General features: G+C 42.7%; 1 protein-coding gene across 1 annotated transcript in view; it reads right to left on the reverse strand.

Moving 5' to 3' along the window:
* Window positions 1-14,658: 14,658 nt before the first annotated feature.
* The window catches only part of DOK5 (docking protein 5), a 206,916-nt gene continuing 195,942 nt past the window's right edge, over window positions 14,659-25,632 (reverse strand). Inside the window, exon 8 of the mRNA XM_049869053.1 lies at window positions 14,659-15,140. Within this exon, the coding sequence (XP_049725010.1) occupies window positions 15,076-15,140 (65 nt within the window). The 3' untranslated portion in view covers window positions 14,659-15,075. The remainder of the gene's footprint in view (window positions 15,141-25,632) is intronic.

Genomic DNA, 25,632 nt, shown 5'->3' on the forward strand with positions numbered 1-25,632 from the left:
TGGAACTACCAGTTTTTTGCTGTAAGAAAAAAAAAAGAATCTCATGTATGCAATCTAGCCTAAGTTACTTAAAAAGATCTTGAAAACTGCTTTTAAGCTGACATAAAAACCTCTGTCAGAACAAATTCACTTTAATTCCTGGGAATATTAAAAAATCAAAAATCTAACCCCATTGCAGTTGAGTGCATTCTGACTCACAGCGATCCTATAGGACAGAGCAGTACTGCCCCAAAGGGTTTCCAAGGAGAAGCTGGTAGATTCGAACCGCCAGTCTTTTGGTTAGCAGCCTGAGCTCTTGACCATTGCACCACCAGGGTTCCTGGGAATATTAGAGCTATTTAATTTATATAAGCACTTAGTTATCACTAAACCAATCAGAATAAAGCTCTTTGAAGGAATATACGATGTAATTGAACAATACCATTCAGAGATGGGGGAAAATTCCATTTTCATAATCTTATCTTCCTCTTTATATACTTGGAAGAAATACAGTCAGAATGCTCCCTAGAAGCGAGGATGGCAAGACTGCATCTCACGTACTTTGGACATGTTATCGAGAAGGACCAGGCCCTGGAGAAGGACGTCATGCTCGGTGGAGGATCAGCAAAAAAGAGGAAGACACTCAACAAGATGGACAAAATAGCTGCAACGATGGGCTCAAGCATCGCAAGAATTGTGCGGATGGCACGGGACGGCAGTGTTTCGTTCTGTTGGACGGAGGGTCACTGTGATTCAGAACTGACTCGACGGTACCTAACAGCAACGGCGATATCTTCTGCATACTTCACAGAACCTTCTAGAAACAATTTAGCATAATTTCTGTCTTTTTAGGGACTTGTTATATAAACCAATGTAAACAATCCATCGTTCTTCCAGTGCACTTTTCAGATAGACCAGTGTATATCAGAGTCTCTCCAATCAGCTACTTAAAAGCCCAGATCCATTCCTTAGGGAATCCTGCCATTTAGAGAGACAGGCACACAGGAAGACGTTTTTCTGGAGGAGGAAAGAACTGAGACTTAAGAGGACCTCATAAAGAGCTGGCGACCGTCAGCTGTGGCCTCCAACCTGATATCCAGCAGAAATTGACGCAAAATGCTCTCTTTAGATCAGAGCCAAGCTCTCAGAACAAAACAAGACAGAAAAAACCACATAAATTCACCGGTCTGTGAGGCCAAGTCAAACAACCAGGCTTATACTCTTTTTTGTTTGTTTGTTTTAATATTTTATTGTGTTTTTGGTGATGATTTACACAGTAGTTTAGGTTCCCATTCAACAATTTCTACACAAGTTGTTCAGTGACATCGGTTACATCTTCATTATGTGTGAACCTCTCATTATTTTCCTTCTGTTTCCATTATTCTGGTTTCCACTTTACATTCTCCTCTTTGTTTCAACATAATTGTTGACCATTTGGTCTCCTGTAGGTGATTTTTTAAAAGGAGCACAGTACTTATGGGTGATAATCATTATTTTTTGAGCTAATTTGTTATCCACTTAGAAGGTGACCTCAATGGTTACTTTTGGTTCAAGGTTTGATAGGCTTATACTCTTAAACAACACAATACAAAACAAAGCAAACAGGGAACCCAGTTTCTTAAAATGTCTACAGCAACTCCACGTTGTTTTTGGAAAGGTCAATCCATTTAAACAGAAAAATAGGTTCTAGATAAAACTTGTTAATTTGCCAGAGTCTCAGATGGAGGGATCTCAGACCCTTTGATGGAACCTGGACAAAAACAGAAGTTCCCTAAAGAGGAAAGAAAAGATGATGCATGTAGGCAATTCTTCAAAAAAGCCCAATGCCCAAGACATATGGTCTTTACTAATTAGCAAGACATGTTTGACTTAAAAGTGGCTTTTAGGAGACCAGTTGGTGCAAGGTTCAAGGTTCAAAAGACCACCTCAAGGCAATGGCTTGGGTGGGTTATTCCAACTCCATGGACCCCAGAAATCTGGAATCCAGGAGAATTAAAATTGTTTCTTACTGGGCAAGAGCTCTGCATTCCAGCTGCCTCTACAACTTTTGCAGGTCTCACTGTCTCTTTTTAATCCCTCCTTCATCAAGAGAAGAACCAGTGCCTAGAGAGGTTAAATGACTTGTCTAACACAGCTACAAAATGACCAAGAGAGGTTACCAGGCCAAAATCCTTTCCTCCCACCCATCAATTCCTAAAGTGGAGTCCTGCAAACCCTAACGCCAAAAAGATGTTCTGGGAAAAAGGGTTTCTTAAGCTTCAGAAACTACTGTAGTATCTCTGTAACTTGCTTTATTAGTTACTAATTTAATAGTAAGTAAATTAACTAAGTTTAGTTAGCATGTTAGTTTTATCTACCCATTTAATACTTGCGATATACATAGAGATTAGAAATAAACACTGAGGGGTTGTGAGTTGGTATCAAAAAAAAAAACTAATCAAAACCCCTCACTCCAGAATAGGCTTCTACTATCTTTATCTCTGGCCAACGCCAGAAACTTCGTTAATTAGCATAATGGATATTAGAAGTGTTTTTGTTGGTTTAAAAAAAAAAGGTATCTGCCTATGTGTGGCATGGCCAGAAACACCATAGATGACATTCCCATCCTTTGCAAGATCAGGGCATAAGACTCTTGGTGGGCCTAGAACCATTACCTCCAAAATGGCACCCTGGAAAACTTAGAGTTCCCGACCTATTGTTGTCTGATCCCCCCACCTCACACTGGGACCTTGGCTGAATCTTGCTGCTCAAGTATTGTCCCATATGCCTCAAGGAGATGTTTCCCACAAAGTATGGTCAGAACACCAGAAAGTATAGAGAGCTCTCAGTTCAGGCCATATCTCTGCATTTGTGCCTGCCAGCTAATAACTGTTATCAAGTCTCTGGAAATTTGGTGCAACTAACATTGTAAACGACTCCCCTGGTGCGCATGTTTGAGAGTGTGGGGACCTGCCCTCAGCTGCCTTTAATTATTACTTTTTTTTTTTTTACTGATAAAAAAAATTTTTTTTTTTTTTTACTGATACATACGGTCCCCATGAGTTGAAGCTGACTCGAAGAAAACTAACAACAACTGATATCAATAACAACAACCAGCCACATTGGCTCAGGTCAGGTTGCAACAAAACTCTTCATCCTCTACCCTGCTCTTGGCTATTACATCACATTTACTAAATGTCAGGCTCTAAGAAGTTCACAAAGTAAAGAAACTACTTTGACTTAACATTTATCAAAAATTCACTTAAGGACAATTTTTTTTTTTTTTTTTTTCCAGGAAGCTGAACTGCCATCTCCAGGAAGCACTTGGGGGGAATCCTGATCCAGCCCGGCCTGACCTCTCTTCTTATTAAAGAGATTTCCTCCAGGCAAGAAGAGGACCAGAATTGGATGCTGGGCTTTTATGCCTTCAGAGCCCAGTTCTATTGTTCTCTGCTCTTTTCTGCCTTCCCCAAGTAAATCACAGGATCATCAGAAACCCTATTGAAGCTGCCTGGGACTGCACTGTGATCTTTATCTTCAAAGTCATCCCGGCAGGCCTCTGGCTCCAAATTTGCATGACAGCTAAAGGAAAGTAAATTTGGGGGCTGGCTTCCTTTGATAACCAAATGGCTCTTTCTTCTTTTGTGCTGAACTTACAACTTTCAAAGGAATTCAGTGATGAGGAAAATAATTCTACAGTATTTAGCTCTGTGCAGGCACTGTGACTGGCTTGGGGCATTTGCTTGAAAGAGGAACTATGTGGCTTCAGTCTTCAACAGAGGTCAATTATTAAATTACTGGACTGGAAGGTTAAAATGCAAGCATCAGTCCTAGTCGGGAGTCACAGGCAGAAGCATGAAAGAGGCAGAAAAACTCAACTAATGCAGAGCCCTCAGCCCCACTCAGGGCGCCTTCCCTCTAAGGTGTGCCCTCTGCTACATGGTTTCGGGAACACAGTGCCAAGCCAACGCGGGGCTCCTTGTTTCAAAAGCAGAGGAATAAGTGTTGTTAAAGGTACTAAAACACAAAGGTTCTTCCCTTTCTTCCATGGTCTCTCTCTCAACTTGTCATAGAGTTTTTTACTTTTGGTGGGTGAAGCAAAGAAAAAATTTTAAGTTATTAAGCAGACATTTTATCATTCACTTTATACAGTGACATGCCTGTTCTAAATGTAAATAAGAAACCCACTGCCATTGCAATCTCATCAGCTCCTGCTCATAGTAACCCTATAGGGCAGAGCAGCTGGTAGGTTCAAACTGCTGACCTTTGGTTAGCAGCCATAGCTCTTAACCACTGTACCACCAGGGCTCCAGGCAAATGTAAGAGTGGAGTTATACAGCCTGTGTGTATCGGCCCTCAGGTTGTTTACTTCTCTGTAGCAAACTGAGGCCCATGAGCTCAAAAAGTCCGCCCATGCCAAACTCAAACTTATACTCATCCAGTTGTTTTTAAAAGAGCCCAAATAAGCAGATTTTTAGCCACTTAGATCCTGCCTGCTTTGCATGTCCCATGAAACTGCACCCAACATCTGCTAGCCCTATTGTTGTTTGGACTCCGACTCATAGTGACGCATGTGACAGAGTAGAACTGCCCCCACTGGGTTTTCTCGGCTGTAATCTTTACAGGAGCAGATGGCCAGGTCTTTCTCCAGCAGAGCAGCTGGGTGGATTAGATCCACCAACCTTTTGGTGAGCAGCCCAGTGCTTCACCACTGTGCCAGCAGGGCTCCTTCTGCTAGTTCTAGACGAAATAAAATCGTAGAGTTATAAGAACCCTAGAATTCTGCTGTCCCTCAGAGCTCTCTGACCCAGAGACTACCCACCTTGCTGCAGGACGACCTCCTGAAGGTGCATGTAAGCTTCCCCCTCTCTTTTCCCCTTTCAAAGGGGCCTCATCACCTGCCTCCAGAGGGCAACCTGCTGCAGGAGGACCCTCGCATGCAGCTGACCATGTATCTGCACCAACAAACAAGCTGGCTGGGGAATGCCATCTCCTGGTCATCTCTTTTTCTCGGTCAACCCCTAATTCCTTCCAACTCATTTCATGCCGTTAATTTGGGTTCAGAATTACCAAAATTAGGCAATTTGAACGCTGTAGCTCATACAGGCATATAAATATTTCATTCTCAGTAAACGCTGTACAAAACTCACTGTTTTTATTTCATTTCGCTTCTTGATATGCACACATTTTGATATGCAACATTCTCCCTTCAAGTCACTGCCCAGCAATGAAGGGCTGGAAGGAAAACAAGTCGGGCTGCCCTCTCTTTCCCTTTCTTCCGTGTCACACAGGGTCGTCACAAGCATCAGAAAGGATACGACAGGGCTCCTTAGTTTCTGTAGCTTGGAACACCCTTGCACTTTTTCTGCATTTGAAGCAAGTGGCTCAAAAGGAAAGCCCTCGGGGGCTGGCAGCACCCTGCTTACTCAGCCTTAGGTGGCACACTTACCTTGTACAGGCTGTGAGTGTCACACCGTGGGTCCCCTGGAGTCAGTGGTTCCGGGGCGTCGTCATCGTCATGTGCCAGGGATGCGGAAGGAACGGTGCTCATGCGCACACGTCGCGCACTGCCCTTCTGCTCCTGCGCATGTTTCATTGCCCCATCCAACTTTATTTATAAAACGCAAGTTCCCAGATACAAGTATAAAGAATTTTAACAGGCAACAGCAAAGCGTTGAACTAAGTTTGGGCCCTTCTGAGCGTGGGGCCCTGTGTGAATATACAGGTTGCTTGCTCATGAAACCAGCTCTGCTTCCTGTACTAGACATGGGCCAAGGAGCTCAAGCTCAAGAGACAGACAGAGTAAAAGGACCATGGCCAGACCATCTATAAAAATAGAACTTGGACCCATAACCTGCAGCATCCAGCCCAGGAATTCAAGCCACTATCTCAGCATCCAGTCCATCCAGTCCTCTTACCTCTCTAGACCACTTGTCTGGAGTGGAGCCATTATTGCCTTCAAAAACTCTTTGGGGGCAGTTCTACTCTCACATAGGGTCACTAGGAGTCCAACCGACTCCATGGCACCCAACAGTACCCACGATTTAATAATTCCCTCCTTACTCTCTCACTTCCATTTATTTACTTCTGAACATTTTTTGAGTCTGTAATAAATTAACGAGGCATTTTGTTTGGTACTGGAGTTACAGAACTAAGACCGATAGCTGTAGTGCCTGCCCTCGGAGAACTTGCAGAAGCAAGAAGAAGACAGACAATGGAATAACCACATGAAAATGTAATTATAAACAGTAGTGAGTGCTATGCAGGAACTGCTCCAGGGGCTTTAAAAGCTTATAACTGGGGGCTTCCTCTGGTCTGGGGGTCGCAGGAAGGGCTTCTGAGAGCCTAAGGTTTAAGCTGAGCCTGAAAGACATGCCACCTTGGAAAGCTTGGGAAGGCAGGGGCAGACACAATGGTCCAGCAGTGAGAGAGAGAGCAGTGCTCAAGGAGGGGTTAAGCATACCTTCCACAGAGAATACTGGTTCTACAGGTGATGGTGCTGACAAGGCATAATGCGGTAGTAGGGGGCCTAGATGTTTGTTGAGGGCAAGGATCATAAAGAGCAGGGCTGGGCAGAGCTTCCCTGCCATGGCCATATAGTCTCTTGTGGCCACTCAGCTGTGCTGTTGCATTGCCAAAGCAGCCTTAACAATACATAAACAAATGGACGTCCCCATGTGTCTTAGTCATCTAGTGCTGCTACAACAGAAATACCACAAGTGGATGGCTTTAACAAAGAGAAGTTTATTCTCTCACAGTCTAGTAGGCCAGAAGTCCAAGCACAGGGCAGCAACTCCAGGGGAAGGCTCTCTCCCTCTCTCTGTGGGCTCTGGAGGAAGACCCTTGTCATCAATCTTCCCCTGGACTAGGAGCTTCTCCACGAAGGAACCCTGGGTCAAAAGGACTTGCCATTCTCCTGGTTCCTGTTTCTTGGTGTTATGAAGTCCCCATGTCTCTGCTAGCTTTTCTTTTTTACATCTCAAAAGAGATTAGCTTAAAACAAAATCTAACCTTGTAGTTTGAGTCCTGCCCCATTAACATACCAGCCATCAATCCCATCTCATTAATATCATACAGACAGGACCCAAAACACATACAAAAATCACATCAGATGACAAAAATGGTGGACAATCACACAATACTGGGAATCATGGCCTGGCCAAGTTGACAGACATTTTGGGTGGAGACAGTTCTAACCAGGACACCATGTTCCAATAAAATTTTATTTACAAAAGCAGGTGGTGGGCCGGATTTCACCCACAGGCCATAGTTTGCAGACCCTTGATATACAGGCTTCCCAGGTATCTCTCACCAAGCTTTTTACAGGTGTGGGCCTGGTGAGGAAAACTACCTAGTGAAAGAAGAAACAAAAGATTAAATTTGGTCTTTGGCTTCTTAGCATTTCCAGTGTAAACAAACAAATATAAACGCAACAAAAAAAGACACAGAGGTGCAGTTGGGGTCTGTGAAAACTGAGAGCAAAAATACTAATCCTTACCCATCTCCAATATCTACGAATCTGCTTTTCGGTTGTGTTGTGTGCCATCCAGTCAATTTCAACTCATAGTGACCCTATTTGACAGAATAGAACTGCCCCATAGGGTTTATGAGGCTGTAATCTTTTTTTTTTTAATCTTTTCGGAAGCAGACTGCCACATCTTTCTCCCGCACAGCAGCTAGTGAGCTCAAATTGCAGACCTTTTGGTTAGCGGCCAAGAACCTAACCACTGCACCACCGGGACTCCTTGCTTTTTGGTAAAGAAAGGGAATGCAGTGTTACCCGAGGCCAAAGATACTGAAGTTCCTATTACAGTAAGGACAGAAGACTGCGAGGGAAGGAGGGAGGCAGGGTGGGGAGACCATAGTCTTGGGGCCCAGTGCTGATTCATTAAAAGGAGCGAGTGGATTCCCACTCCCCTCCTCGTCCCGCACATCTCTGGCAGTCTGTGGTTTGCTTTCACAAACAGCTCCTGGCAGGCTTTTCCCATTAAAAAGAACAGCACAAGGAGCCCTTGCACTTCTGGGCATCTCAGAGGAACAAAGAAGGTCAAACTGAGTCTCCTTATTGGTTGTTATAGCAACAAAGAAAATACTGCAGAGGCTCTGGAAATGCCCCTCCGGAGCCCACTTCCAAAGCTGCAATCACGACACATCTTCTCTCGCTGTGTGTAACCCACACAGAGAGTCCCATTTTACCTGCGTGTCAGAAATCCTGCGTCTCCTAGCCAGAGAAGGTCCCAGGCATCCCGCTCCAACCCCAGCAGCCCCCTCGGCTCTTCTGGCTGACTTCCTGTAGCCCTCTTATTTGGGAAGCCTGGCTGATAGCCTCCAGCTGCCAAACCTTGCCTACGGGGTAGTCTTCCATTTGCGTCTCCTCAACGCTTCTTATAATGAGGTTTTCTACCACCTGCATGGGAATTCCCTAGAGATGCTGATTGAAAATGTAGGTTCGCAGTCCCCACCCCAGATCTTCTGACTCAGCATCGCTTGCCAACATTTGAGACCTACTAAACACACTACTAAAAAAAAAAAGCTTACATAAAATAGGCCTGGGTGGTACAAATTGTCAAGTTCTGGACTACTAGCCAAAGTTCTGGACTACTAGGCAAAAAGCTGGTGGTTTGAACCCACCCAGAGGTGCCTGGGAAGACAAGCCTGACAGTCTGCTTCTGAAAGGCCACAGCCTTGAAAACCCTGTGGAGCACAGTCATACTCTGCACACATGGGGTCGTCATGAGTTGGAATCAACTCCATGGCAACTAGCAAACACAACAGCTTAGACAAGGGCCAGGGTACATTATTTAGCCCAGACTTAGGCAAGTGATTATCAGTGTTCTGCCCTGGCTGAATTGGCTCACAGTAGATTTATCCAAATGAGTTCATATTGACATCAACCAGCTGTTCATTTTCATCACAAGACTGAGCAGCCTTACCTCCAACATTTAACCTAAGGATTTTAAAACCTCAATATAAAGGAGAAATATAGAGTTTGCTGCCTTGGTGGAAATTGGAAAACAGATGTATTTTTCTTGTGACTAAGGGGAAGAGGATTTTCTTAGTTAATAGTTGCTACACTATTTCCCCTCTCAAAAGTCAAGACTGTCCCCAAAAGAAATCGCACAATGTCTCTACGCAAGGTAAGTTCTCTTTAGTTTTGTTTCCTGAGAAATTGGTTTAAAACTTTGAGCCCATGGGATAGGCATCATGAAGGCAGGGATCCACTCTTGTTTTATTAACACCATATTTCCAGCCACTACTACACAGCCTGGCACACCTATACCAAAAAAAAAAAAAATTGCCATCGAATAGATTCCAACTCATAGTGACCCTACAGGACAAAGTAGAACTGCCCCATAGGGTTTCCAAGGAGCTGCTGGTGGATTTCAACTGCCAACTGTTTGGTTAGCAGCCAAATGCTTAACCACTGCATCACCAGGGCTCTGGCACACCCGTAGACAACGCCGAATAAATACCTGAATGAATGAATGAATTTCAGCAACCAGTGTAATTTCTTGTTTATAAAACAGTGGAAAATCAACCAGTATGCCCATATACCATGCGATATCTCAAAAACTATTGCAGAAAAAATGTGAGATGCTGACAGACCTAAACTACAAACTTGGGTTAATTAGTATTATCTATTCCAAGTCCCAGTAATATACCAGTGCAAACGGGTCTTGGATCCATTTCATTCCACCTAAACAAATTGCTACTGGCAAGAAGTGTTCAAGTCACTGATTATGCAATAACAACAACAAGTAATAATACAAGCTAAATAAATAAGAGGGATTATTACGTGCTTTGCTCTTTGCTAAGTGGCATTTATAATCTTATGCATCATTGTGTTAATTCTCATGACAACCCAATGAGGTGGACAGTACTGTGACCCCACTCTCAGATGAGAACACTGAGGCTATGTGATTGTCAGTATGGTGTGGGGAATGTGAGCTCAGACCTGCCAGTCGGCTTTCTACCTTGGTGTTCTCTCACTAACTATCCCTTTGAATCACACAAGATGATCCTGATGATAGAAGGTAACCTAACCTCAAAAAGAATGTCATCCATTCTGCAATTCACAGGTGAGGAAAGTGAGACATGCAAACATTAAGTATATGTCCAAGGACTTGTTGTTTATTAACGCAGAAACTGGGGTTTGAAACCAAGCAGTCTTACTCAGAGAGCCTTTTACTTAATACTGCATTAAAAATAAAACCCGGTGCCGTGGAGTCAATTCCAACTCAGTGACCCCTACAGGACAGAATAGAACTGCCCTAAAGGGTTTCCAAGGCACAGCTCTGCATTTGAACTGTTGACCTTTCGGTTAGCAGCTGAGCTCTTAACCGCTGCGCCACCAGAGCTCCTAACACGGCATTACCTGCGTTAAACAAAGTAAAAGGTCTTTTCAGCATGCAGAGGGAACTATGAATTCCCCCACCCCCCAGCAAAAAAAACAGTCACTTAGCTAAAACGGAAACATCCACTACATCTAAGGAAAACTCCGAGTTAAACCTCCAGATTTCAGTTCAGGTGCAACACAGGAATCCACCATAACTTTAAAAAAAACTTTCCCTTTTCCCCCACTCACATGTTTACCAGATGGGTTAGGATCTTAAGAAAAACAAAAATCATCTCAAATCATTGTTCCCTTTAAGGCTAGAGTTTAAATTGTTTAAATGTCTCACGTATGTAAAGGAATTTTAAAACTTGAGGCACCAGAGAAGATCTGAAATGGGTGACTTGAGGTTTGAGCGCAACTCCTCTGAGGCTAGTTCTGTTTCTGCCCGGGGAACATCCATTTTCCACGCTGTTTCTAAGAGAGGAATGTCTGGCAATGATGACATAGCTACACTGTGATAGCCATTTCTCACATACTCTTCTAATTACCACACTGTAACCAATCTAAGAAAGATAACGTATACCCTCTTAAGCCAATCGCCTTATGAGCTTGCATTACAGGAAGTCCTGCCCTAAGAGTTCCTTCCACAGGAAGTCCTACCTTAAAATGATCTACTACCAATCAGTAATGTCTTTCAGTGATCTAAGCCTGTAATTACGAATCAAGTGATGTCTTTCACTGATTCTAAGTTTGTAAATACCATCAAGCACTGTACTTCAGGTCCTTTGTTTCCCCCCTAAATAAAATGTCACCACATAGTTGCCCATATTGGATTACTGGATTCTAATACATGGTGTTCAGTCTGTTCCCAGCCTGAGCCATCTCTTCTTTCAATAAATATCTCAATTTTACCTTAATCAAAGTACAAATAATTACTCTAGGACACATGGTTTCTACCAGACACCTGAAACTAATAAAATATAGACTTTGAGATTCTTAATACAGTATCTGAGTCCTGGTGGCACAGTGGTTAAAGCACTCAGCTTCTAACCAATTCAGCACATCAAACCCAGCAGCTGCTCCATGGGAGGAAGATGTGGTGGTTGCTTCCGTAAAAATTACAGCTTTGGAAACCCCATGGGGCAGTTTCACTTTGTCCTATAAGGTTGCTATAAGTCAGAATCAACATGAGGGCCAACAGGTTTGGTTTTTGGTAGGTATTATCTAAAGCAAGGAGCACCGGTAGAGCAATAGTTTAGTGCTTGGCTACTAACCAAAAGGTTGGTGGTTCAAACCCACCCAGCAACTTCACAGGGTAAAGACCTGGCAATCTGCTCCCATAAAGATTGCAGCCTAGGAAACCCTATGGGGCAGTTCTACTCTGTCACAGGGGATCACCATGAGTCAAAATGGACTCAACAGCACATCACCTGTTTTGTAAATAAAGGTCTCTTGGAACCCAGCCATGCCTATTTGTTTAGATATTCCTATGGCTGCTTTCAAGCTATAATGACGGAGTTGGGTGAGTAGTTGTGAAAAAGATCCCGTGGCCTAGAAGCCTATTTATTTTCTGGTCCTTTTTTAGAAAGCCTACTGACCCTTGAGGCATCATGGCTTCGGGGTTTTCAGGCTCGAGAATCAGATTGCCTGGTGTTATGGGTTTAATTGTGTGACTCAAAAAGATATGTTGAGCCCTAACCCCTGTACCTGTGAATGTGGCCTTTTGGAAATAGATTTTTGTTGTTGTTGTTCTGTTAATGAGGTCATGCTGGAGTAGGGTGGGTCCTAAACCTAATCCCTTCTGAGTGGTGTTTTATACACAGAGAAGGCAGTCAGAGAGAAACACAGGAGGAAGATGCCATGTGAGGGTCCATCTACAAGCCAAGGAACACCAAAAAATACCTGGAGCTGCCAGAAGCTGAGAGACAAGGAAGGATCTTCTTCTAGAGCAGATAGAACATAGTCTAACTGAAGCCCTGAATTCAGACTTCTGGCCTCCAAAATTGTGGGACAATGAATTCCTGTTCTTTAAAGCCACCCACTGGCAGTATTTTTGTTACAGCAGCACTAGGTAACTAAGACACATGGGTTCAAATATGACTCTACTATTTAAAAAAAGAAAAATAGTAGCTAGAAAACCAAGGGCATATTACTTAAATTATTTAGACTTCTTGAGGCTCAGTTTTCCCATCTGTAAAATGGAAATAATAATTGCCCTAGTGGGGATTAAACAAGATAACGCAAGTAAGGCACTTAGCATAGTGCTCAGCAATGCGTGAAAGCTACCGGGATAACTTAAGGGAACTATGACTCTTTTCTGTAAATATGTTTCTTAAAGTCCCTAAACGAGGTTCTCACTTGTAGTTAACTACATTCAGGAACACTCCTTTGCACATTCATTAGCTTTAGACTTGCTTCAGCAAGTTTGACTCCATTAAAATTATAATTATTCCTTTAATTCCATTTCCTTTATCTGCTTCTTTCACTTAATCCCCCATGTTAGCTGCCAAAGCCCTGGGAATCAGGGAGAACCTCTGCTGAGATAGTCTTAGAAGAGAAAGAAAAACCAGACAGTCAGAAAAATGGACAAGGAGGGAATCCAAATGTGCCTGGTGGACCAAATCTTTAAAAGATGAATATGAATGCATGGAGAAGTAGCTGGAGCTAAAATGATATGAACAATAGCTACAGGGAACCCAGCTGAAGTACCAATGCATTCCAGTGAAGCCATTAGCACTAAACCATTTATAAGTCCCTGATCCACTAATTAACTGTTAGTGAAATTCAAGCTACCTCCCCCCAATACGTCTCAACCCTTGAGAAAAACACAAGCTAACTAGCAGTGTCCTTGGAAATCCCAACTAACAAAGCTAAACATGGAATTTTAGCTAGGCAAACATGGATTTTATCTAGGCCCTTGGAGGTCTAATGGGTGTCAATCTCCGTTTCGGGAAATTATGCCCTTTTTGGAAGGAGTTCAGATGAAAATCAACTATTTTATGGCTCTTTTTCAAGGTCTAACAAAATTTATTTTTTTCCTAGAAAGTACATGATGGTGTTGTCTAGTGGAAATAATTGCTTTTGAAAGTGCCTGGAACAGAGAAAATACGCAATCAAACAATTCCATCCCAAGGGTACAAGTTTATTCATTCATTCAACACGTAATTATTAAGAAACAGTTATGTGCTGGAAACAGTTCTAGGGCCTGATTCAGCAAAGAGAAATACAGAACATCCAGTTACGTTTGAATTTCAGATAAACAATGGGCAATTTTTTAGTATAAGTATGCCCCATGCAATATTTGTGGCACACTTACACTAGAAACTTACTCATTTTCTTATCTGAAATTCAAAATTAACAGAGTGTCTTGTATTTTGTTTGGCAACTCTACGGGAAATAAGAGGCATGAACAAGATAGACACCATCTCTGCTCCCTCATGGAGTTTTAGAGCAACTGATCAACACCCTCAGCTGCTAACCAAAAGGCTGGACGTTTGAATCCACAGAGGCACCTTGAAAGAAAGGCCTGGAGATCTACTTCTGAAAAATCAGCCATTGAAAATTCTTTGGAGCACAGTTCTACTGGGACACACATGGAGTTGCCATGAGTTGGAATCGACTCCATGGCAACTATTTTTTTTTATTTCAGGTGTTCACAAGGCTGAATTCCCATATGGCACTTCCCCAGTGAGAAAGCCTGGAGGGCGCAGGGACTTACTCTTTAATAGCACATATCCTCTGGGGGCCCCTTTAGGAAGTGTCACTCTCTTTTGTAATTCCAACCTTATTTCCTTGTCCTACTCCTCTGGACTTAATGTTCTTGATGGTAGGGCCCGTGTATTTTTAGCCCTACCTCCCTGGCTTGGCACAGTGCCCGGCAAGAGTAGATGCTCAGTTTAGACCATCTTAATAAGTGAGTGAGCAAATGCATACATGGTTGGAATTATATCAGACTTATAGCAAACATTGCACTGAACCAAGCTCATGGCTCCTAAGGAAAATACTAACAAACCTTTCGGAAATAGTGACAATGTAGAGAACACCATAGAACCAGAATAAAAAACCCATATGGGTGAAGAATCATCTTTTATTTTAAAATATTTTATGGAGGTATTCCAAACAAAATAAAAGCTTTAAAAAAAGAAGAAGAAGATGTGAAAAAGTAACTGTAATCCTATCAACCATACTAACAGGGCCTTTGAAAAGTTATTTTTGAACATAATGTATTACAGGTTGGAGTGAATCAAAGCACTGATTTAACTAGTTGGTAATATAATAAAGTAAGATTTCCAACAGTTAACCAAACCACAGTATGAATAACTGAGGAATACGGTAGAAACAAATAACAAACAATTAAGAGCCATTTTATTGTCAGTACTGATGTCATACAATTGAAACACTCAGAAGGAAAATCACAAGAACCCACAAAAGGACAGATTCAGAGAAGTGCAAGGAACACGGTATATACAATAGAAAATCATTTTGTGGCATTGACCCCTTTCTGTCCAGCTGTAAAAGAGGGAACAACAACAACAAAATATCGATATCTGTAGAGCAGGTTTCAATTACACTAAGGTTTCTTTAAAAAAAGAAAGAAAAGGAGAAAAAAAACAACAACAACAGAAGAAAACATTGTATTGCAGAGTTTCCCAATGACCACACAATTACTGAGAACTTGAAGCTTCTTTTCTCCATCCTTCTCTCGCTGTCATTCTGCGACCTCCTGGGTGGGTCGGTGGCTGACGCATCCCAACTGTGTTAATAAATCCTGGTGGTTACTGTCAGTGCTCAGATCGGTAGGCAGGAAAAGTCTCTGTCCGATGAAGCTTCAGAGGGCTGGTGACATCTTTTCCAAAAAAGAATTTTAAAACAGCAGTTATATTTCAAGAAAAAAAATAATAAACCATTATTAGCTGGTATTAAATTTCTATATAAGTGAAATAAATAACACACTTATCGTGACATGGGATTTTTTTTCCAACAGCAACTCACCAACCAAAAACCAGTTGCCATCGAGTGGATTTAAACTCAGAGAGACCATACATAGGACAGTGTAGAACTGTTCCATAGGGCTTCCTAGCAGCTGGTAGATTCGAACTGCTGACCTTTTGGTTAGCAGCCAAACTCTTAACCACTACGCCACCGGGGTTCCCACACAGTGATATGCAAATAAAAGTCAATGAGAGATTGCAAGATTAAAGCATGATCTGTGTGTGGCCTTTGCGTGGAGCTATGGTCAGGTCGTTAGCAGTGCTTTTCCTCAATTTTTAATCTGTGTCAACAACTATACCCAGAGTAATTAGGGAAGATGAGATAAAAATACAAAACTCTGGAAACTTTTGGCTAGGACGCTCTTTGGTGACCTAAACAGAAATAAGACAAGAATTTGTTTGTACGAATGCATGTATTTATACTTAGATAATCTTGCTGTAAAGAACTTCTTAAAACCCATTTGTTGTTGTTGGGTGCCATCAAGTCCCCAAAACTATATGGTCCACCCAAACAAAAAAAACCCATTGCCCTCGAGTCAGTTCCAACTCATAGCGACCCCATGTGATAGAGTAGAAATGTTTTGTAGGATTTTCTTGGCTGTAATCTTTATGGAAGCAGATCAATAGGTCTTTCTCCCAGAGAGCTACTGGGTGGGTTAGAACTGCCAACCTTTCAGTTAGCAGTCAAGCACTGTTGTTCGGTGCTGTCAAGTCAATTTTGACTCATACTGACCCTATGGGACAGAGTATAACTGCCCCACGGAGTTTCTGAGGCAGTAATCTTTACAAAAACAGATTACCACATCTTTCTCCCACAGAGCAAATGGTGGGCTCAAATTGCAAACTTTTAGGTTAGCAGCTGAGCCCTTAACCACTGCACCACCAGGGCTCCAGCCAAGTGCCAGCCTTTATTATTTCAGGTTCAGGCTTCAAACCAAGCAAAAACAAAGGTTTTGGGAACTCATGAAGGCAGTAGTACTCAAGGCCACTGTCAGTCCCCTTTGTGCAAATCCTAAAAGGTTGCCCCCTGAAGACATATTATGTCTAGTTGTTAGATTGTCACAACACAGGATTTGACAAACTTTTCTATAAAGAGCAAAATACTAAATATTTTAGGCTTTGTGGACCATATGGGGCCTCCTTGGCACAGTGGTTAAGGCACTGGGCTGCTAATGGAAAAGTTGATGGTTTGAACAGACCAGCTGCCCCACGAGAGAAAGATGTGGCAGTCTGCTTCCATAAAGATTATACCCTTAAAACCCTAGAGGGCAGTTCTACTCTGTCCTATAGGGTCACTGTGAATTGTAATTGTCTTAAGGGGAGTGGGTTTTTTTTGTCTGGGTGGACCATATAATTTCTGTTTCAAATACACAACTCTGCTGCTGATGTTGTACAAAAGCAGCCATAAATAAAACAAATGAATTAGACATGGCTGTTCTAATAACACTTTAGTTACGAAAGTGGACAGTGGGCTGGATATGGCCCACAAGCTGTTTGGCAACCTTTGTAGACATAATAGCCGGATTTTATCAAAACATGACGCTTTACTGCCATCTGCTGGATAGGGTTACCATAAGTGAAGCAATGTCCGTCTGCTGTGTGAATAGCCCTCAGGACTGAGCCGGTACAACTCTGCTCAGCAGCGCTGGAAACCACATGTGTGAATCAACGGGCATAAAACACAGGGAGGTAGCGTCGTCAGCTTGTCATACTATGGTGGCCTACATGTAGCTATAATCCTGGAAGTTATGCCTCCAGTATTTCAAATGTCAGCAGGGTCACCCATGGTGGACAGGTTATAGTGCAGCTTCCAGACTAAGACAAGAGTAGGAGGAAAGGCCTGCTGATCTACATCCGAAAATTCACCAATGAAAATCGTATGGATCACAACAAAACACTGTCTGGTATTGGGCTGGAAGATGAGCCCCTAGGTTGGAAGTCACTCAAAATACCCAGTGGCCACAACAATGCATTCAAGCATCCCCACTTTTGTGGAGACGGTACAGGCAGGGCAACCTTTTGTCCCATTTTATGTGGGGCCACCATGAGTTGGAGCTGGCTCAGTGGCAACTAATAACAGATTATGTGTACCATCTAAGCACATTTAAAAAAAAAAATTTTTTTTTTTTAAATAACACTGAGCCAAGCAAAAAGGTTTTTGGTGGTATGGGCCCTTAAGCCTCAAGTTTACACTCAATTACATTTCACATACAGCCATTACCATGATCGGACTGTAGTCCATATCTCACCCAATCCCTCTACCACCAGCGAGAGCTTAAGCAAGGAAGACTGTAACTTCTGACTCACTTTCCACTTCTGCAAAATGGGAAGACCACCTTTGCTTAGCCCTCCTCCTAGTACCATCAAGGGCTCGTTGTTGTTGTTGTTAGGTGCCGTCGAGTCGGTTCCGACTCATAGCGACCCTGTGCACAACAGAACGAAGCACTGCCCGGTCCGGCACCATCCTTACAATCGTTGTTATGCTTGAGCTCATTGTTGCAGCCACTGTGTCAATCCACCTTGTTGAGGGTCTTTCTCTTTTCCGCTGACCCTGTACGCTGCCAAGCATGATATCCTTCTCCAGGGACTGATCCCTCCTGACAACATGTCCAAAGTATGTAAGACGCAGTCTCGCCATCCTTGCTTCTAAGGAGCATTCCGGCCGCACTTCTTCCAAGACAGATTTGTTCGTTCTTTTGGCAGTCCATGGTATATTCAATATTCTTTGCCAACACCACAATTCAAAGGCATCAACTCTTCTTTGGTCTTCCTTATTCATTGTCCAGCTTTCACATGCATATGATGGGATTGAAAATACCATGGCCTGGGTCATGGTGCACCTTAGTCTTCAGGGTGACATCTTTGTTCTTCAATGCTTTGAAGAGGTCCTTTGCAGCAGATTTGCCCAATGCAATGCGTCTTTTGATTTCTTGACTGCTGCTTCCATGGCCATTGACTATGGATCCAAGTAAAATTAAGTCCTTGACAACTTCAATCTTTTCTCCATTTATCATGATGATGCTTATTGGTCCAGTTGTGAGGATTTTTGTTTTCTTTACGTTGAGGTGTAATCCATACTGAAGGCTGTGGTCTTTGGTCTTCATTAGTAAGTGCTTCAAGTCCTCTTCACTTTCAGCAAGCAAGGTTGTGTCATCTGAATAATGCAGGTTGTTAACGAGTCTTCCTCCAATCCTGATGCCTCGTTCTTCTTCATATAGTCCAACTTCTAGTATTATTTGTTCAGCATAAGATTAAATAGGTATGCTGAAAGAATACAGCCCTGATGCACACCTTTCCCAACTTTAAACCAATTGGTATCCCCTTGTTCTGTCCGCACAACTGCCTCTTGATCTATGTAAAGGTTCCTCAAGAGCACAATTAAGTGTTCTGGAATTCCCATTCTTTGCAGTGTTATCCATAGTTTGTTATGATCCACATAGTCAAATGCCTTTGCATAATCAATTAAACACACGTCCTTAATAAAAAAAAAAAATCTTTTTTATTTAAACATCCTTATGGTATTCTCTGCTTTCAGCCAGGACACATCTGACATCAGCAATGATATCCCTGGTTCCACGTCCTCTTCTGAAACCCGCCTGAATTTCTGGCAGTTCTCTGTCGATATACTGCTGCAGCCGTTTTTGAATGATCTTCAGCAAAATTTTGCTTGCGTGTGATATTAATGATATTGTTCTATAATTTCCACATTCGGTTGGATCACCTTTCTTGGGAATAGGCATAAATATGGATCTCTTCCATGAAAGTAGGCCAGGAAGCTGTCTTCCATATTTCTTGGCATAGATGAGTGAGCACCTCCAGCGCTGAATCCGTTTGTTGAAACATCTCAACTGATATTCCATCAATTCCTGGAGCCTTGTTTTTCGCCAGTGCCTTCAGAGCAGCTTGGACTTCTTCCTTCAGTACCATCGGTTCCTGAACATATGCCACCTCTTGAAATGGTTGAACATCGACTAATTCTCTTTGGTATAATGTCTGTGTATTCCTTCCATCTTCTTTTGATGCTTCCTGTGTCATTTAATATTTTCCCCATGGAATCCTTCACTATTGCAACTCGAGGCTTGAATTTTTTCTTCAGTTCTTTCAGCTTGAGAAATGCTGAGCATGTTCTTCCCTTTTGGTTTTTCATCTCCAGCTCTTTGCACATGTCATTATAATACTTTACTTTGTCTTCTCAAGCCACCCTTTGAAATCTTCTGTTCAGTTCTCTTACTTCATCAATTCTTCTTTTTGCTTTAGCTGCTCGACGCTGAAGAGCAAGCTTCAGAGTCTCCTCTGACAGCCATCTTGGTCTTTTCTTTCTTTTCAATGACCTCTTGTTTTCTTCATGGATGATGTCCTTGATGTCATTCCACAACTCGTCTGGTCTTCGGTCACTAGTGTTCAATGTGTCAAATCTATTCTTGATATGGTCTCTAAATTCAGGTGGGATACACTCAAGGTCATATTTTGGCTCTCGTGTACTCGCTCTGATTTTCTTCAGTTTCAGCTTGAACTTGCATATGAGCAATTGATGGTCTATTCCACAGTCGGCCCCTGGCCTTGTTCTGACTGATGATATTGAGCTTTTCCATTGTCTCTTTCCACAGATGTAGTCAATTTGATTTCTGTGTGTTCCATCTGGCAAGGTCCACGTGTATAGTTGCCATTCATGTTGGTGAAAGAAGGTATTTGCAATGAAGAAGTCATTGGTCTTGCAAAATTCTATCATTCGATCTCTGGCATTGTTTCTATCACCAAGGCCATATTTTCCAACTACTGATCCTTCTTCTTTGTTTCCAACTTTCACATTCCAATCGCCAGTAATTATCAATGCATGTTCGGTCAATTTCAGACTGCAGCAGCTGATAAAAATCTTCTATTTCTTCATCTTTGGCCCTAGTGGTTGGTGTGTAAATTTGAATAATAGTCGTATTAACTGGTCTTCCTTGTAGGCATATGGATATTATCCTATCACTGACAGCATTGTACTTCAGCATTGATCTTGAAATGTTCTTTTTGACGATGAATGCAACACATTCCTCTTCAAGTTGTCATTCCCAGCATAGTAGACTATATGATTGTCCAATTCAAAATGGCCAATACCAGTCCATTTCAGCTCACTAATGCCTAGGATGTCGATGTTTATGCGTTGCATTTCATTTTTGACAATGTCCAATTTTCCTAGACTCATACTTCGTACATTCCAGGTTCTGATTATTAATGGATGTTTGCAGCTGTTTCTCCTCATTTTGAGTCGTGCCATATCAGCAAATGAAGGTCCCAATGAGGAGGCAGCTCTTCCCCAGTCATCTTTTGAGTGCCTTGCAACCTGGGGGGCTCGTCTTCCAGCACTATATCAGACAGTGTTCCGCTGCTATTCATAAGGTTTTCACTGGCTAATGCTTTTCAGAAGTAGACTGCCAGGTCCTTCTTCCTAGTCCGTCTTAGTCTGGAAGCTCAGCTGTAACCTGTCCTCCACGAGTGACCCTGCTGGTATCTGAATACCGGTGGCATAGCTTCCAGCATCACAGCAACGTGCAAGCCCCCACAGTACGACAAACTGACAGACATGTGGGGGCTGTCGAGGGCTAGAGGAAACAAAGGGCTTCGTGGACTGTAAAATCTCACGGGAGTGACAGGTCCCCACTCCAAGACAAAAACCAAGAAAACAACAACAAACAAATCATAGATTCAGATGTTTGCACACCTAAAACCCAAATCATAAGGAAATTACAAACCCAGTTATATACCATAGTCACTGGTACATACTAGTAATTATTATTAGGGAAGTCTTGGATATTCAAATATCCCAAATCACTAGAAATCATTTATTTGACTTCCCAGTCATTTTGAACATGTACTCTTTATCCAACACACACACGCTCATGGCCGTGCATATGGGTATACACACACAGATACACACACAAGCACTATAATGTAGACAGAGATTTTAAGTACCGTAAGTAAAAATCCAGGTTTATCTTTTTTACAGTTTGATAAAAATTTTCCCAGGGAGCAGACAGTGTGCCAAGAGTATTTATTCAAAATCTAAATCTTCGGACAAATGCAAAGCCCTTCTCTGCGCGTCAACAGTAGCTCCTTACACCCTGAGTTTGCAAGAAAAGGGTTTGGCAGCATTCACTTGGGGTCAAGTCCAAACGCAAACAATTGCAGCTTCTACCATGCTGGCTAACATAAGGCTTCTGGCTTGTCTTGAGGGCTGTTTCTACAGGTACGGAACGGACTATAAGGTTTCTCTACACCTCCCACGTTTTGTAGTTCATACAAAAATCACACGCTGTAGGCCAGATCTGGGCCCAGACCTGTTTTCTGGCCTGTACAGGCTCATCAAAAATTTCTAAGTACTTGTCAATATTTACATAACGGCACACTTCCCGTAAAGGTGCATGTTTCCGTTTTCCTGGAAACCTGAAGACAGCACTGATCCTATACTTTGCCACAGCATGCTGGCTAGAAGCTTCAGACTGACCTCTTTACATGGTGTCTACACTCTCCCTGCAATTCACCAGGGACGCCCCTGCCCCAGACCTGCCTTTTTTCCCTCATTTGCATGTCTTGTCTGATCGCTGTAGACATGTGAGTTTGAGAACCTGGTTTATTCATCATCTTAATCCACCACCCATGCAGTATATGTGATGGTATTAGAATTCATATTGAAGGAACAATGTGAACTTCACCCAAGTAGTAAAGTGCTCCAAGAATCTACTGTTGTTGTTAGGTGTCATAGAGTCAGTTCTGACCCACAGCGACCCCATATATTACAGAACAAAATGCTGCCCAGTCCTGCGCCATCCTCACAATCACTGCCATGCTTGAGCCCATTGTTGCAGCCACCGTGTCAATCCATTTCCTTGAGGGTCTTCCTCTTTTTAGCTGACCCTCTACTAAGCATGATGCCCTTCTCCAGGGACTGGTCCCTCCTGATAACATGTCCAAAGTCTGTAGGATAAAGTCTCGACACCCTAGGTTCTAAGGAGCATTCTGGTTGTACTTCCTCCCAAACAGGTTTGTTTGTTCTTCTGGCAGTCCATGGTATATTCAATATTCCTTGCCAACACCACAATTCAAATGTGTCAATTCTTTTTTGGTCTTCCTTTTTCATTGTCCAGCTTTCCCATGCATACGAGGAGACTAAAACTACCACGGCTTAGGTCAGGCATACCTTAGTCTTCAAAGTGACTTTTTTGCTTTTTAAGATTTTAAAAAGGTCTTTTGCAGCAGATTTGTCCAATGCAATACGTCTTTTGATTTCCTGACTACTGCTTCCATGGGCATTGATTGTGGATCGAAGTAAAATGAAATCCTTGACAATGTCAATCTTTTCCCCATATATCATGATGTTGCTTATTGGCCCAGTTGTGAGATTTTTGTTTTCTTTATGTTGAGGTGTAATTCATACTGAAGGCTGTGGTCTTTGATCTTCATCAACAAGTGCTTCAAGTCCTCTTCATTTTCAGCAAGCAATGTTGTATTATCTGCGTATGGGGTCTTCCTCCAATCCTGATGCCACCTTCTTCTTCATGTAGCGTAGCTTCTTGGGTCATTTGCTCAGCATAGAGATTGAATACGTATGGTGAAAAGACACAACTTGGATGCATACCTTTTCTGATTTTAAACCACACGGTATCCCCTTGTTCTGTTCAAACGATTGCCTCTTAGTCTATATACAGGTTCCTCATGAGCACAGTTAAGTGTTATGGAATCCCTATTCCTCACAATATTGTCCATAATTTGTTATGATCCACATAGTCAAATGCCTTTGCATAGTCAATAAAACACAGGTAAACAGCTATCATCCTTAAAATAAATATGTAAATTGCATGGGCAGAAACCAATCCTTAGGAGCTATTTCAATCTCATGGCCCACGCTTTTGAATCACCCATGGTGGCAGAATTCCCTCCCACAGGTAACATCACACAATAAAAGAAATAGCCCAGGACCCCGGTGGTCGGATGCTTCAGCCCTTGGCTGCTAACTAAAAGGTTGGTGGTTCAAACCCACTGGCCCCTCTGCAGAAGAAAAGACCTGGTGATCTGCTCCCATAAAGATTACAGCCTAGAAAACCCTATGGGGCAGTTCTACTCTGTCATACGGGGTGGCTATGAATTGGAATCCCCTCGACGGCAGCTCACAACAACAACATAGCAGGAGTTAGAACAGCAGAGTTCTAATGCCAGTTCTTCCACCCACTAGCTGCATGATCTTGAGGCAGGTACTTGACCTCCATGTGTCTTCATTTCTTCATTCATTGAAATGGAGAAGAGAATCCTGCTCTGGCCAATCCATTGCCAGGAGGACCAAAGGAGGCAACATGGACGATGCCCAGTACAGTGATACACAGCAATGATGGGTGCCACTTGTTGATTTTGTAAAATTATCTAAAGTCAAATCTGATAAGCGATGTAAGTACCTATTTTTGTTTTTGTTTTTAAGCAAGTCGTGCTGTCTTCCAAGATGAAAAGAGTGGAGGACCCGAGCATCTTTGGAATAGGGGCAGAGATTCCTAAGAGGACAGTTTTGGGAAGGAGGGCAGGGAAGTGGAAAAAGCACAGCACTGAGGCGAAACACACCTGTGTTCACGTACAATGGCCTCCACGCTGGTCTCCCGGCTTCCTCTCCTGTCTCTTTGCAATCTCTTCCCCACACAGCAGTCAAAGCGACTCAGAGCATGGATTAAATCTGACACTATCATGCTTAGGGTCCTCTAAGGCTTCCAATAAGCTAGACTTCACCGCCTAGAGCCACTCTCTCATGTGTCTCCTTCAGCACCAGCCACACTGCTTTCTTTCTGCTCTTTGAATGCCCCAGCTCACTTCTGTCTCAGGACATCTGCACTTGCTGATCACTCGTTGGAGAATGCTTTTCCCTGGCTCCTAGTATGGCTGCTTCTTCCCAGCCTCAGGGTAAAGGCTATGGCCTCAGAGTAGCCTCCTATGACCACCCCATCTCACAGAGTCCCTTTGGCATCATCCTCCCAACCGCCAGGGCTCTGCCTCATGATTTTCTATTACAAACCCTTTCTTTTTCATTGTTGCATGTGCCAAATTTGACATTAAATATATTTGTTTAATTATTCACAATCACTCTCCATTACACTACAAATTCCAGGAGGGCAGGGGCATACCTGTCTAGTAGCCCAGTGTATCTCCATCATCCAGCACAGGGCTTGGCATAAAGCTCCATTGGTTGTTAGTTGCCATCAAGTGGAATCCGACTCATAGTGACGCCATGTGTGTCAGAGTAAACTATGCTCCACAGGCTGTGACCTTTTGGAGGAAGATGGCGGCCGGGCCTGTCTTCTGAAGCACCTCTAGGTGGGTTTGAACGGCCAACCTTTTGTCTAGTAGTTGAGCACTTAACCATTTGTGCCACCCAGCGAGCTCTGCCATAAAGTAGATGCTCAAAAAATATTCATCGGGTGAATGAATGAGTGAGTGGATGAACGGGTAGAGAGATGGGAACCTTGACTACTTGCTAGGTACGTGATCTTTCACACATTATCAAAATCAAACCCATTGCCATCTAGTTGATTCAGATTCACAACAACCCTACAAGACAGAATAGGGTTTCCAAGGAGCAGCTGATAGATTTGAACCTCTGATCTTTTGGTTAGCAGCTGTAGCTTTTAACCACTGCATTTTCCCCAAACTTGTTTGACCACGGTCCTTTTTGGGGGGAGGGTGGTATCTACCAGGATTAAAATGCCACAGAACACAATTGGGAAACACTATTTTAATTTTATCCAATAAATTCCTTAAAAAAAAAGAAAAATCCTGAGACTACTGTACTCAGTATATAATAGTTGAATGCTTCTCTTTAATAAATTTCTTCCACAGTTTTCCTAATCAACCTGCTTCACATATTGATTCTTTAGAAAAGAATTTCTCTGTGGGGTGAGAGGTGCAGTGAAAAATGGGCTAAAAATGTCTTAGTGAATAGCGGCATTGTTACGGATACTCCTTAGACACAACCAAATACCTCTCGAGATTGGTTTTCTGGGTTTGAAGGCTTAGGACAATTTAGTTCATTGCCATTATATAGTTCATAAAGTATACGTTCTCCATCCCAACGTGGTGAGTAGTGTCTGAGGTATTAGTAGCTTGTGAGCAGCCATCTAAGATACAGCTATTGGTCTCTACTTGTCTGGAATGAAAGAGAAATAAGGAAACCCAAGACAGAGAGGAAAGTAGTCTACAGGGCTAATAGTTTACATGAACCACAGCCTCATCTACCCTGAGACCAGAAGAACTAGATGGTGCCCGGCTACCACTACCAACCATTCTGATCAGGGCCACAATAGATGGATCCTGATACAATGGGAGAAA

The sequence above is a fragment of the Elephas maximus genome, chromosome 25 (genome assembly GCF_024166365.1).
Source record: "Elephas maximus indicus isolate mEleMax1 chromosome 25, mEleMax1 primary haplotype, whole genome shotgun sequence".
Taxonomy (NCBI): domain Eukaryota; kingdom Metazoa; phylum Chordata; class Mammalia; order Proboscidea; family Elephantidae; genus Elephas; species Elephas maximus.